The sequence below is a fragment of the Galleria mellonella genome, unplaced genomic scaffold (genome assembly GCF_026898425.1).
Source record: "Galleria mellonella isolate WM207_F2 unplaced genomic scaffold, CSIRO_AGI_GalMel_v1 utg28, whole genome shotgun sequence".
Taxonomy (NCBI): domain Eukaryota; kingdom Metazoa; phylum Arthropoda; class Insecta; order Lepidoptera; family Pyralidae; genus Galleria; species Galleria mellonella.
This window is the reverse complement of record NW_026442064.1, coordinates 6113404-6129536: the sequence shown is the minus strand read 5'-3', so window position 1 is coordinate 6129536 and position 16133 is coordinate 6113404. Positions and strand designations below refer to the sequence as shown.

The following is a 16133-nucleotide window of genomic DNA, read 5'->3' as shown; positions in this document are numbered from 1 at the left end:
ATAACTTCTTTTTTGTGTAACGATAAAAATAAAAACCGGTCAAGCGCGAGTCGCGCACACACACCGAGATCCGTTTCTGTACTCAAAATAATAAGTGATTTGTTATCTTAAAACAAAATGTTTTTGTTTTATGTAGCTGATTATTCAAAAACATGTAATTTATAAATACAAAATTTTATAAATAAATGACACTTTTAATCGTTACAACTATTTGTCTATCCTACGTCATCGTCATTGCCATCATCATCATATTAGCTGTCAACTGTCCATTGCTAAATACAGGTCTCTCCCGTAAGGGAGTCTTGCCAGTAGTTGCCACGCTTGGCAGGAGGGTTGGCAACTGCAGTTAGGCTTTGGTGATGTTTTAAGAGAAACGCTGCTGCCCATCAACCATTAATTTCCCTCAATCGTCAGATCAGTTAGCCTATCGTGATAAATACACCTGGGATTTAATACGATGGTTTCCAGGGAAGACCACATGTAGGTCGACCTGATAGGACATATTGCCAGTAACGGGACTGGTAATCCGCATTACTAAGAATCCCCCCCCCCCCTCCACCATGTCAATATTTCTATTCAAAGAAATAAAAATGAGAGTTCAATTTTTTCTTTTGTGTTATGGTTAGACACAGATAATGTAATACTATTGAATTAGCAATATTTAAAACTATTTTTTTTTCAAATCGATATCATTACATGTGATTAAATTGCACGAGTAGCACTGTAAAGGTTCATTTTCACCATTTTTTACGAAACCCTAATACCAGCTATCACGCAATACAGAACAGACTGAAATATTTGAACCTTGGACAGTGTCACAGCTGTTGTGAGACAGAGAGGTCATTGTCTCAATAATAGAATAAAACAAACCATTATTAATAAAGCCAACCAATAAGCTAAACGTAAAGAAACACTATCAAACTGTTGAAATATAATGCCAGTTGATTTTTATATTAATATAATTAAAAAATGTCTCTTTGAATGTTTTTCTATAAACAGTAATTTTTTTCCTAGGTGATGGAAATAACAGAATCATGTTAGAAAGGAAAGGATTGTTAGCAGAACCGTCGCTAGACCTAAGTTTAAGGTAGGGCAGAAGTCATAATTAAGTGACTCCAAAAAAGCGAAACTGTCCAATTTTCTTGGGGCCTTGAATTTTAAGGTAGAGCATTGGGCCTAGCTACGGCCATGATTGTTAGTAATGAGATCTAGCAGGCCCGTTAGTAATAGGCCTGTTAGATCAGACATACCCTAACACGTTGACCTTCATACGGTTCTCCCTGGAAACCAAAGTAATTCATTTGTTATGAACTCATCACGATGTGAAAACTAACCTGCTTCATCCTCATTTCTGCCCATATTTTTCACTTGATCTTGAACATCTGATTCCATTAATATAAATATTTATGTAGTGAAATAGGTCGTTAAAACATTTGACATATGTCAAACATGCCATGTTTTATGACGTATCTTTTGATAGAAATGTGAGTTTATATGAATGTTATTCTTATGGTTTCTTTTTTTTTTTCGGTTACATGCTGATTTGTTGGAAGAAACATCAGGCCATTAAGCGTTAAACCAACTCCACAACATACTGGCTTACTGTGTAGAAATGGATCACCCAAAATTTATAATTCCATTTTTAATGGAATTATAAATTTTGGGTGGTTTAATTTTCAGTTTTTAAAGACAAAGCTTTTTTTTTTAAAGGCGCTTGTAAAGCGCATACATGAAAAGCAAACTAGCATTAACATTTTAGGAAAAGGGTTTATTAATGGGTAACAATGAAACGGTCTCAGTGGTCAATGATATGCACTATTTTGTTTAAACTATCAGTGTATTAATGATGAATAATTTACCTATTGTGGCAAATTTACTAGCAATTAACCCCAACAGCTTCCAGGGAGGACGTATTCAGGCCGAGCTGATTATCTTCTGGTAACAAAGGAGTGTGTTAAGTACAGGTAGTAGATACATAAGTCTGATGTTACAAATCTGTCTCTGGGTAAAAAAACTGTCTCTAGGTAAAATTAAAAAAGATCTTATCATTTTTGAGAAAAATTATTTAGAATTTGGGAAACAAATAGATTGCATTTAGCAACACTGCAAGTATTATATATTTTTGTAAAAAAAACCCATATTTTTGTGAAAAATATGCACCCGCCTATGTAAACAGTATACAATGACCGCGTGAAGGTCGACCTGATAGGGTATATAGGTATTGCTAGCAATGGGGACTAGTAAGTGTCTAACTTTACTAACAATCCCACCCCTCCTATAGTTTTATAATGCTTAGACTAATACAGACAGAGATAATCATGAATACAAGTGTTCGTGTTGTGCGGTAATCGAACCCGAAACCATATGAAGGTGAGACATTATGTTCAACCGCTACACAACCAAGGTCACGTTATGCTTCATTTCACGAAAGTTCTCAAGAGTGGCAATGCGTGAGTGAATCTGTGGGCGTCTCTGATGTTCATGCTATTATTATTCATGTCTATAGACGACAGATGCCACTTTCCATCAGGTGCGCAGAGACGGCTCTTTTGGCATTCCCGATGAAAAATAATTAACAATATGGAAAATAAATGAAATATAACAATTATGCATTATATCGAGAATTTTAATTTAAAAATTATAGAATACGGAGCTATAACAACTTATTTCTCGGAAATAGCTACGAAAGAGAGGTATCATGGAGCTTACAGTATATTCTGTGATGCCTGTGGTTATTGTTCGTGACTATAAGCAGTAATTACCACTTCCCATTCCAAATTTACTTTGCCATACCAAATAGTGCAAAAAAATCTAATTACCTACATCTTTCCACCCAAAATACCTCAAAGTCTAAAGACAAGCTTTTAACCAGTAAATTGAGATTGCTCACTACTTATTGTCACTTATTTACAGTTTTTATGTCATTGTCTACTAAATTCAACATTGACTATTGTTCCCTTTCGGCTCCTATTCACGGCCCTAGTTTTCTAAGTTTATTTCTTCAATATACATATATTTCTAATACTCCTAAATTTGGCACCCGCACTTCTCATATGTGTATATACCAAATCACTCAGCAAACTATAGAAAGAGCTATGCTCGAAGCTTCACTGTGTATGTGTTTGTGTGATATATTCATAGACTTAGCATAACGTTATACTTTATAATCTATGGATAGTCCAAAGGACTGAATATCAAATAAGTTCGCAACATTTACTTTATTGAACTTTGAACGACTAATAAAATCTAAATTAAACAATTATTTGAACAACAAATGTATGCACCGAGAAATTCTGTGTAATAAAACGGTTTCCGAATGATTATTTCTGAGAGTGCTCCAGCAGTAAAACATTGAAGGAGTTTTTTGTTTATTAATACGAAAATAATTCTTGACAATGAACAATTACTGCACTGAGAAAATAACTTTTTTCATTTGTTGATGTAACAAATTTTAATCATAGTCATCTATACTTATGTATTAGAAATGGATAAACGCCAAAACTAACTCCGGTGTTTACATGATCTATAATTATACGCTTTACACGTAAATATATTGGATATAAAATTATAAAGAATGTAGCAAAATACAGTTATACCAATTATAACAAAATAATATTAACAACGTGCAATTGCAAATGAAATTATCAAAAATGATAAATAATTAAAGAAGCGTCACTTTGCTTTTATAGATGAAAATGTAATCGTGCTTAGTGACGGTGTACAATAATTGAAATAACTTTATTCAGACAAAAAATTAGAAATCGAAATTTAAAAGAGTTTTATAGAAGCCTAATCATACTTTGATATTTTTAGAAAAAAGTACTTTGAATATTGCTTATTTTAATTTGAAATTATAAAAAAGCTACGATACTGTAGGAAAGAGATCGTACACGGCCATAGACCTACTGCTCAATTTATTAGAAAAAGAAAATACTTTTTTACTTTGTCGCTGAAAATATTCTCTACAATATCGCACATAGTAAAATATATAAAGATAAAATATATTCAATAATTAGTCTTTTGCAAGACTCCATCCATCTGGTCAGTAACGTAGAGATGGCGAATTCGAAAACTTAAGTTCGTTTCAACGTACTAAATAAAACAAAATATGATACATGGAAATTACCAAAGAACTCGGAATGAAAACAATAAAGGCACAGACCGTATTTATCAAAGCCGAACTTTTCATTTGCCTATCCTCAAGTGACATTGATAGAGAAATTTATTAGTCAAAGCTCTATTCTTGTTAATAAATTCTACGTCCTAAATATTAAGCTAAGATTGATAAAGTCATGCAAAATGGCAAAAGATGTCTGAGAGACCTTTAAAAACTCTTACGAAAGTGGTAAACGCCAGGAAGCAAAGAAAGTCACCTTATTGAAAAAGCTGTTACATAAGAAATGGAAAATGATGACTTTTTAACATCAAATCCAACACTTTATAAGAGATTCTGCAACAAAATGTGATGAAAATTTCATACCTAGGGACAAATGAGATATAGCGGACGTCTTTACAAAGGTATTGCCTCATTCTAAACATTAATATTATCGCTAAGAGCTGGAATTCCTACAGTAGATGGATGCCGTGAGAAGAAGTATAGGAAAAAGGTCGTACGCGGTCATAGCCCTACTGCTCAATTAATTAAAAAAAGAAAATTCTTTTATCTTGGCACTGAATATGTTCTCTGTAATATCGTACATAAATATTTCAAGATGAAATATATTTAATAATTAGTCTCCCGCAAGACTCAATCCATCAGTTACCATAAACAAACACCAGGAAAAGAAATCTATGTATCTTTATGGTTCTGTTTATATCGTAGATTAAGTACTAATAGTACACATACTTCTAAAGACGGATTTTAACCGACTTCAAAAAAAACGAAGATTCTCAATTCGAGTGTATTTTTTTATTTGTTTTCTTAGAACTCCAGCTTATATTCGGATTTGTTCAATAGGAACTTTGACAAAATCAATTCAGCAGTTCCGTTTATAACATAAAAATAACTGATTTAGCTATAATTGAAGTCGATATTTCTTTTTTATGAAATCTTTAATTATCTATTCTGAAATAAAGATACATATCTATGTTGTAAATTTTCTAATAATAAGAAATTGTTCTATGCAGATAAGTCGACAGATTCAATCTGTAAGACAGACCTAGTATTCTAAAAATAAATATTAAATCAAAAGTAGCACACGCCTGTCGACTTTGTATGCTGATTACGCTCCCGTGTGTCATGTTTTGGCATATTTAGGCGACACAATCTACTGTAATTTAATATTCTAAACAAGTTATTAATTTTTCATTTACTTTATATTTATTTACAGTGAACGTAGTACATAAAGGAACGGAACTAATGATCATAAGTAGCTTTCAGATTCAGCCAATTTGGCACGCAACATTTTTATATATAATTCATAATTTCACAACAAAATTTTTATTACATAAATATTATCAAGGAAACATTATTGTTTTTTAGATCCCATTAGTTGAAGTTTATTTATGACAGTAGTGATTTTTATTATATAGAAAAATGTATATTACACCATTTAAATAGGAGCTCTTAATAAATACTTAATTTTATTGCTATTTACTTAAATAGTAATTAAGTCTTGAAGCTTATTCACGTTACTGTGCAATACCAATACACTGTATCTTTTTAAATAAAATATTTTTTCTTAATGAACAGTAAATAAATACTTATATTTGACTATGTGTGTTTTCGTAACTAACTAACCATCCTTTTTTATATCTTTATTATAAAAAAATAATAAATTATCGACGAAAATTTGTCATGGTAGTGTTATCTGATAAAAATAAATTACTATTACAGTGTATTGCTATCATAAATTATGTTAGAGATTCATTTAATCACAAATTCCTTTCTATACCGAAATGACTGCTTCGCCATTTGTATATCTTAATGTGTAAAATTGCACACTTGATAATCATTCATTTTCCATAGTTTTAATTATAATGGCCATTATAATTTTAATTTTAATTAAAATTGGCTACATGTCTGGATAAAAAGTTGCGTCGCCTCTCTAAGCTCCAATACTGGTATGGTAAGTATCTTTTCTTACATCTTCAGGTACGTTCTCTACACATTTCTTTCTGCAATTACAAAAGTGCAGTAAAACATGTCTTTCTGTGAGATTTGTTTTTCTATTTCATTGGTAAAACTTCTTCATTTTATTCAGTTGTGATGGATGAAGTGACAATCTGTTAAATAAAACTATTCTCAGACGGCGTCATATTTTGATCTTCCATATTATGAAACCAGGGTGAATCTTGTGCAGAAATAACAGAGCATTCTATTTGGTGATTGGAATTCATAGCCAGAGCTAAAAAGCTTTGCTGTTGGTCGATGCCACTTCTTTCAATTAACCATGTAGTATGGATGTCAAATTGGTTGGACTGGGACAACCGAGATATTGATCTCAAACCATAGGAAGATCTGAAAAATCTTACTGCTAATCAATGCTAAATTTATTAATTAAAAATTTATTATAGTTATTATACTTTTGCACTGTAACATATATTTTTAAATAGTTTGGAATAAAAAAAAAAGGACTTGGTTCTAATCAGTCATAACCTGATCGGAATCTTTTGCTCCATTAAATACATAATAAATTCTTCTAAAGGCAGAAGTTTCCAGATCTCGATGAGTTACAACTTCACTCAAAGATGAAAAGACTTAAGCAATATATCTATCTTGCTCGCACTTACGAATAACAACGTAGCACAGCAGTAACGCTAACGTGGCAAGACACTACAATTTTAGTCGCTACCTTGCAACTTAAGTTTTCGACGTATCGTGAACGACGTATTTATAAAGATACAGCATCATTTTGGAATCAAATACACTTTTTAACTTAGAATGGCAAACAAATTGACGGCCCATCTGAATAAAGTAGTACTTGTATTTGCTTCATATACAAATTAATAAAGTAAGAATGAATGGAATGTATTCCACATAACCGGTTCCGAAAATTCATTTAGACTCTATTATGATAAAATACTGTGACTTAAGTTACAATGTATTGTTTCTACAAGGCAATGCATATTTAAAATTATTTTCCAGGTACAACTGGCCCCTTAAAATGTACTATCGAAGATGTTTTTGCTAGATCTTCTGGAGTTTTCACATTTTCATACATTGAATACATATATTTGCATTATGCGGAAGACCAAACCCACAATTATCGGAAGGTGAGGCGGTATATCAAACCGCTACACTAAGTATAATGTACTAAACTGTACAATTGGCTGTAATAAATTTTCTCATTTTAACTACACAATAAATTAAAACCAATGCCACCCCTACACTTGTGAAATAAAATCGAATTACAAAAAAAAAGTGTTGATGGATATCCAAATATATTCAGTTAATGTTGTACATTGAAATGTTTTACGTTTAGCCGTGGGCGTATCAGAATAGACACGAGTGGCTTATAAAAAACAACAAAACTATTATTTAGAGTTGTGACTCCAACCCAAACTCTAGATCTAATAAATACACCAAAATCACCAAATGCCAACCTAAAACAATCTTTATTCTTGAATCTTTTGGTCTCAACAGAGAGACTTTTCTTTTCCTTTTCTTTAAAGGTTTTTTTTTTAAAAATTCTAAATATTTATTCATTCTCCACAATACTGTATGAACAAACTATTTACTTAAGAATACTCAGTGTATGTATTGTGGAAACTGATGGCTGAACTAGGAAAACCTGTGCTACAACCACCAGGCCACCACCTCCAGACAATTTGTAATCGATGATACTTATTGATATAATATTTAAATGTAACAGTGGGTTTTTTTTTGTTTGTTACTTTTTAGAGCCTTAACGACTTTAATAATCAATATGCAATTTAGTATACACGTACTATATGGGATAAAGAAGAATTAAGGCTACTTCTTATCCTGGTTAGTAAAAATATTTTGATTACGTAGACAAAGTCACGGGCAAAAGCTAGTTCGTTAAGAATTTCGTAAATTATTCTATTCTTTTTTCGATTTAATTATTTTTTAGGTAAGCAAGTTATTCCTTTATAATAAAAACAGTATTCAAGATGTTCATGAAAACTTACTTACTATCTTTTCCTAAATATATTCAATTTCCATAAATTGTATGTATTCAAAGGATAATAAGATAACAATCAGTACTAACCGGCTGTACTCATTTAAGAAAAATCTTATTTACGCTGATAGACAAGTACGTAATAATTGGACTTAATAACATGTCACACTATTTTACACTAGCCTAGATCCGTGATTGATGAATTACGAAACGTGTGTGTCAACATACAATAAATTCTATCTGTGACTTATAAGTAGGTATGCGAGTTGGCCCACTGAAAACACATGGCTCGTTTTTAAATTCAGAGCAATCGAAACATATTTATTAAGAAAACAACATTTCGAGTTGAAAAAACAACTATTAGGTCACGGACTGTCTTAGCGTCATTGTTAATTTTGACGCAAAAGCTCTTCTCTGCCGCTTCACAAAATGTTTTGTATTACTAGTTTGTATCACTATAGATATTATATACCCCTACGCGTCTGTCTGTATGTTCACTATGATCTCAAAAACTACTGAACGGATTTCCATGCGGTTTCCATTTATCAACAGAGTGATTCCTAAAGAAGGTACTCGTATACAATTCGTTTAAGTTTTGTGTAAATTAATTGAAATATGATGATTATTGGAAGATGCAAGAAGAGAAAATAATTAATCCTTCTGGGAAATAAATTCATCAAAAACGCTGCGTAATCCGTTTGAGATATAACAAAACATTATATGATACGACTGTTTCTTTTTGTAGATCTATGAAAAAGTGCGCATTGGCATACGTCTGTCATTTCTGGGTTGCTTTACTATACACATGTAATTCATACTTGACGTAAAATGCTAATACGAAAAATGTAAGCATATATGCCCTACTACATGGACATTCTTCCATCTTCTACTACCCGTACAAAGCCAGAGTAGTCACTAGTTATCTATACTAATATTATAAACAGTAAAGTTTCCGAGTTTGGATGTTCGATTAATCTCCGGTACTACTGACCCAATTTTGAAAATTATTTAACTGTTAGTTAAAGATATGTCATCCGAGTGCTATAGATTCCCTTTATTTTGGTAAATATATATTTTCAATAATTAATCACAATAAATGTAATCGAAGTCGGCATAAAATTCTATAATATACCTTGCACTGCCTGAACGCTTTGAAATAAAGAAATAAAATCTATAGGCAAAATATTCATTACTTTTAGCTTTACAAAAATACCACGACACCATATATCTGAGTTTAACATCTCAGCCAAATAGATGGGTTTTATGTTAAAATTAAAATAAATACACTAGCCGTTCATTTTAAAATCTTAAAGAATATTAATGCAATATTTTCACACACGTCAAAATACCAGCCTTATTAAAATGTGTCGAACAGTTTAAAAGTTACACAAACAAATATTGCACCCGTGCGAAGTCGGGGCGGGTCACTAGTAAAACTATAATAATATGAAAAGTTTGTATGTTTTATCAGAGGGAGACTGTACAAAATCCTCTTCATGGGTACATCTATTCCGCCAGTGTTTCTGACGTGAAGCAGTTATGTTTGTATGGCTGTGATTTGAAGTGCATTATGGCAGTGAAATTACAGGGTATGGAGAAAAGACATCATACTCCTCAGGAATGGAAATGCATCTGTAATGCCCATAGTGTTGTTCATGTCTATAAGCAACGGTTACCCATTTCTATCTAGGGGGCAGTCAGTTTGTCTGTTACTTTATCTGTCATGTTACCCATTTTTCCAAATCTCCCGTATTCTTGTCGCCAAGTAGCTGTGTTTGTATGACTGTACTTTAGTTTAATGTAATCATACAATTATTTAAATAGATAAATAACTCCCTAATTTTAGGACTGACAATACTTTAGACTTTTAGAGGTACAGCTTTTCTTTAATAAGTGGCAATGAAATGTTACCCCGTCTGCGTTATCGGTATACGCTGGTAGGGCACTAGTAAATTATGATGGGTGAGGATGTAAGCATTTCGGTTAGTCTATCGCAACAAATTTCACAAGAATTAATTACACGTTGAGGTTGACCTAATAGGGTGTATTACTGGCAATGGGGCTGTCAAATTCCATTGCTAACAATGCCTTTCCCCCCGATATGCCAGGTTGTAAATATATACCTTTGGAAATCTTTATCTTCTTTTTATTGAAGGTTGGGCAAGGCAAAACAAAAGACACTACTAACACCACCTAGTTTAATAGCTAGCTATTATTAAGCTAAATTAAAAAAATGTTTACTGTGTCATCTTACGGTAAACAAAAGAATCATGTATTATTTTGTTACTGTCTCTGTACTGTAAGATTCGAACCTTTTTCTAGCAAATGATTTCCACTTTAAGCTTTTTATATCCAATAATAGATGGCGCAATATGTACGTATAGAAAATAAAAATTAAATTGGCATTTCATTTTATTGATTTAAAATTTTCCATTATTGAAAACATCAGTAAAAATCGTGTGATTAAACTAATCTATCATTATATTATTTTTTACAAATCAATAAGCACCTATTATCGTAAGAATTATATTTGGCAAAGCTTGTTTTTGTTTAGATTTATGATCATCATAGATCGATAGTCGCGCCAAAGGTCGTAACCTACCGGTAATCATTAATGAAATGTATCGATCAAACATATCAAGATCGCATCCGGGGAGTCGGCGGCTGCGCGGAGTTATTCCAAGCGCGGGCAGCGGACAGCGCGGGGGCGCGGGCGAGCGGGACCTGAGATCAGTGTGTCGGCGCGCGCCGCCGCCGCCATGGGCAACCAACATTCAGCCTCACACACCTCTCTCAAGCCCAGGAAGAACGTGCACTGGAAATCCGCAGGTAACAATCCTTATATCTGACAACAACACCAACTCATCGCTTCACTCCTACGACGTCTGTCATACACGCACCGAGGCCCCTGTCTACATTTCTATTTTTAAAAAGACTGCGCGCTGCGATTCCTAAAGCGTGGCACAACAAAACAAATCGTAAGACCGTCGGCGTTCATGTAACGATTATCACGCATCTAATTTTGTTAAGAGTTTTATGCCAAATGATTTTATACATTCAGCCAGTTATCCTCGATCGAGACCAAATGTTTGACATATCGGCAATCTGTAATATTAGTCCACTAAAATCAACTATAACCCAGAGTTTTTCATAATTTTAACATTGTGTCATTCCAGGGCGGCCGGCAACACCAGGGAAACCGGATATTATTCCTATATTAAATGACGATGAACCGAATGCGATCACGTTAAAATGGGCGCCGGCAGCCCACGATGGAGGTGCCCCCCTACAGGGTTATCAAGTAGAATGCAATAGGCTCGGCTCTTCGGACTGGATCCGCACCGCGCCACCCGTTGTAGTCCGACCTGAGCTGGTCCTCAGTGGTCTAGAGCCTCCACATCGATACCAATTCCGTGTTGCAGCTCTAAATGCCGTTGGTCGCTCCGAATACAGTGAATTGTCTGACGTACTCACAGTCAGCTTCGAACGAGGTGCTCAAGAACCACCCATTTTTATTGAGCATTTGAACGATATCACTGCACTTGAGAATGACAAAACGGAGTTCCGTGTTACTTTCACGGGTGCACCGACACCAACCATCGCTTGGTTTAAAGACGACTATGAGATATTCAGCAGCAGACGTACAGCGATCACGACCACAGAGTCGTGCAGTATACTCGTGTTCCACCAGACTCTAGCGAGTGATGAAGGCGAAATAAAATGCACCGCCACCAACCGGGCAGGTCATGCAATCACAAAAGCACGCCTCGCTTTGGAAGCAGCACCCAAACTGCGTTATCCACGCCAATACGAAGATGGTTTATTATACGAAATAAACGAAACTGTATATTTGAAAACAACAATCGTGGGAAAACCTACACCAACTATTGAATGGAGACACGACGGTCAGCCTATAGCTGTAGACGAACGAGTAGAAATTTCTAATTCCCCCAAATTCTCAGTGCTAAAAATTCATTCTGCACGAAGGAGCGACCGAGGAGAATACCAAATACATGCCAGGAATAATATAGGTGAGGACACCGCTGCGTTTTTGGTAACCATAACTGCACCCCCAGACCCACCAAGGCGTGTATCTGTCACCCGTCAAGTTGACAAATCAGTCACACTAGATTGGGAGCCACCGGAGGACGATGGAGGGTGTCGCATTGGCAATTATGTTGTTGAGTATTACCGCAGCGGTTGGAATGTATGGCTGAAAGCCACAACGAGTCGGAAAACCAATGTGACGCTGTTTGATCTAATTGAAGGGAGTGAATATCGGTTTCGCGTGAAAGCCGAAAGTCCATATGGCATGAGTGCACCAAGTACAGAGTCGGCACCAGTCAAGATACCAGGAAGAGCTGTAGACATGGAATTCTTAGCGGTGGAGTCTCGTATTATTAACGAAGTGCTAACACGGGAAGAAGGAGAGGAGCCACGAGTATCGCCTGCTCCTCGTCGCAAGCGAGCGCAAACAGCTGCTCCAGAGGCAGCACCACCAGCGCGTATGCTGCGTACCTCCCCGGCTAAAGATCCTGCCGGAAGCAGCGAATTCATGCTCGTACTTTATCCAGACAACAAATCAGATGACAAAACCGGTAAGCATTACTTTATAATACTACTACTAATTACATAAGTCTTTTTACATTATATAAATCTTTTTTAACATTATAACAAAGCGAATAAGAATATATAATTTTGCTAAGCGAATTATGTCATTTTCAATAAAGCACGTGCAGCTAAATCAGAAAATTATTCTTATAATTTTCTAGAAACCAATAGCCGTACCCTTCCATAATTCTATCAATAGCATGAAAATATGAACCAAAACTAAAAATAATCATGTAAATATAACTAACAATAGAGATAACATTAACATAACCTATACGAATACTAACATTATAATAAAAAATAAGAACATTTGAAAAGACGTGTGTTATGTTACACCAAGTGTTCTTTAGAATTTTCTAGATCATAAGAAATTGTATTTTTTTAAGTATTTTATTAGTATATTTTGCCCGTTCCTCTTAGCTGAAATTGCATTCCGAATGGGTGATAGATTCATAAAAAAAGACTATTCAAAAACGCTTGAATAAAAAATATTACTTTTTAATAATAATCAAATGAGAGGAGGGAGACTTTGTACAAAAGTCGATTGCTTGGGTACCTCTGTCCCATTCGTGTTTCTACTGTGAAGCAGTTATGTTTGCATGGCTGTGTTTCGGTTTGAAGGGTGGGATATGGCGTGAAGTTACAGGGTACAGAGGAATAACACCTGAGTCCTCAGGAATAGCAACGCATGAGGGATATCATGGGCGAAACAGTATACTCTGTTATGTCCATGATACTGCTCATGTCTATAGGCGACGGTTACCACTTTCCATCAGGTCGGCGATGGCCCACCTGCCTGATGAGCTTATTTCCCATTCTAAGTTGTATAAAAAAAAAGTAAAAATGATTTTCATAATTTTCATTCTTAGTGTTATAAATAATTCTACATTGGATTGTACTAAATATAAACATAACACGAAACCTTGTCGTGATTAGAATTAAAATATGAAATATAATACAAATTATAAGTAGAATGGATATATGTGATAATGAAATTTATACATTAATCACATATAAAATGTCAAACGTAAGAGCTTATTATATAAAAACGTAAAATAAAATGTCTAAATATTGTCGAGTATAAGGTAACTAATTGTGGATATCGTCAGAACGGTTGCGCACACATTTTTGGCCTATAAATAATCCCGGACGCACACCGCGCCTGCTTGTTTAGAACGCCGGCTAACAAAACTAACAAAAGTGTATTGTTAACTACGTTGCAGTTCATGCGAATATACAACACACCTACTTATATGAATTTCTATATAAAAACTAGCTGATATGCGAATTGTATTTTAATTCAGTATAATAAATGCACTGGAATTTCTTTTAACACTATTAATACTAAATGGAATCTTTATTCAGTACAAGGTTAAAAGAAATTTATAACTGATTCATTTCAAACCCTCGATCTGTAAGATTTATCTGAATTTATATACAATAGCAATTTGTATCACAGCGAATGTTTTTTATGTAATTGGGAATGGGAAATGAATTGAGAAACCAACCATTGAATATCGGAATTTGTCACCTATGATCATGAAGAACGCCATAAACGACTATAACAGAGTACACATGGCACCCAGAGCACCGCGCACGTATAGTTATTCTTGATGGCTAGCAAATCCTCTGTGCCCATGTAATTTCACTGTCATATTATTCAAACCGAAACACAACAATTCACATAGGTACCTACCCTAACACTAATGTAATGTCTCCACTAATATACAAAACTTTCAATTTTCAGAAAAGAGAAAGTCGTTCCAATTGGACTTAGAAGATGCTCTATCTCCGCCACCTATCTCTCTGTCAGCACCCGAGCTTAGCTCGCGTTGCATTATGCCTTTTAAGGCCCTCCGCAATGCTGTTAGTTCCACTGAACTCCTACATGAGAGAGCTATGGCACGATTTTATAAAGCTGTCGCTATGAAAGAAGAACAAACAAAACAAAATAAAGAAGATAAACCTAAAATCGACCACAATACTAACATTCCGTACAACAGTAGCACCGATAAAACATATGACGATAATGAAAGTTCGAACCCACTAATGGAACCTATTCAGGCAAAACTTAAAATGCCAAATATAATAATTAAAACAGATTCTGTTGAAGGCCGGGAATATAAATACAACTCGCGACAAGCCTCCCAGGACTCAGAAACATCAGAAAATAGATGGCGACAAAGTATGTCATTCGATGAAGATTACACAGCAAGTACTGTATCAACAGATGGAGATTATTCAGAAGAGGGCAGTCTGGAAGGAGATTTAGACAGACGAAGTCAATATTCAAATGAAGAAGATACCTATAATCCAAGAGATAAAGTATCACGGCCTTCGTCTCATAATGAATTTATAGAAGAAGAGGAAGACGAATCGGAAAAGGAAATACTAAAACCTCTACCGCTACCCGATCCTAACTTTGTACCCAAACCAATATTGAAACGAAGAGACTTAGACATACCAGATACTAAGCCTACGCTTAATTCAACGACACCAAACTCAAGCGAAAACCCTAAATTCGAAGAAATATCTATGAAAGAAGAAAAACAAAAGAAAGATGATAAGATGAGGATATTCAAAAGAATTACAAAAATGCCAGTACAAAAACCTTTCCAATTTCCGAAATTACTTTCTAAAAAGGAACCCGAAAAACTACCAGAACAAAATTTGTCTAATGACACAAAAAAGAAAATTAACAAAATAGAAAAAGTTCAAGACAAAATTAGTGAGGAAGGAAGAACCGTAATAGATTATTACACGAATATTGTAAAAGAATATGGAAGTCAAAAGAAACCTGTTACACCTCTATACTTAAACACGGAAGACTTGAAGAATGTTGCAGAAAAACAACAACATATAGAACAAACAACAATTAAGGAAAAGAAAATCGTTAAACCGAAAAAGGCGATACCTAACAAAATGAATGATGTCAAGGCATCAACAATGAAAAACAAAATCGTGAATTCCACTACCAAACCTAAAACTAAACAAGTACCAAATACTGAAAAACCGAAATTAATAAAACGAGAAAAAATAACAACACGAAATGCAATAGACAAACCGAACAAAATAGATGAAGCACACAATAAAAAAGGTACTCAACAAATAGTTTTGAAGAAAACAGAACGAGCGACAATAGTTATACCTATAAATTATCAAGAACTAGAAGAAAAAGCTAAAGTAACTGTGAGATCTGCTATCGATTACATGGTGGATATGTGTCTACTACTCCTGGCTTTTTGGGTTTATTTCTTTAAAGACGAGAGACTAGCCATCCCTTTTCTGATACTCATTATTTATCGGCAGTTGCAAGAAACGCTCTTCTTAAATATACCTGAGTGGGTTAAGCGCCACACTCCTAGTTGGATTAAGAAGAAAACTTCTTGACCTTTTCCAAAAGACATATTGTGCGATAATTAAATAATACTGTGAACA

At 34.4% G+C, this 16133-nt stretch overlaps 1 protein-coding gene across 1 annotated transcript; it reads left to right on the top strand.

The window, feature by feature from the left end:
• Positions 1 to 10750: 10750 nt before the first annotated feature.
• Positions 10751 to 16095, top strand: LOC113516941 (titin). The gene is made up of 3 exons (XM_026901452.3): positions 10751 to 10913; positions 11261 to 12682; positions 14443 to 16095. Exons 1-3 carry the CDS (start codon positions 10844 to 10846, stop codon positions 16083 to 16085), a joined length of 3135 nt encoding a protein of 1044 aa, XP_026757253.2. The 5' UTR covers positions 10751 to 10843; the 3' UTR covers positions 16086 to 16095.
• Positions 16096 to 16133: the final 38 nt, after the last annotated feature.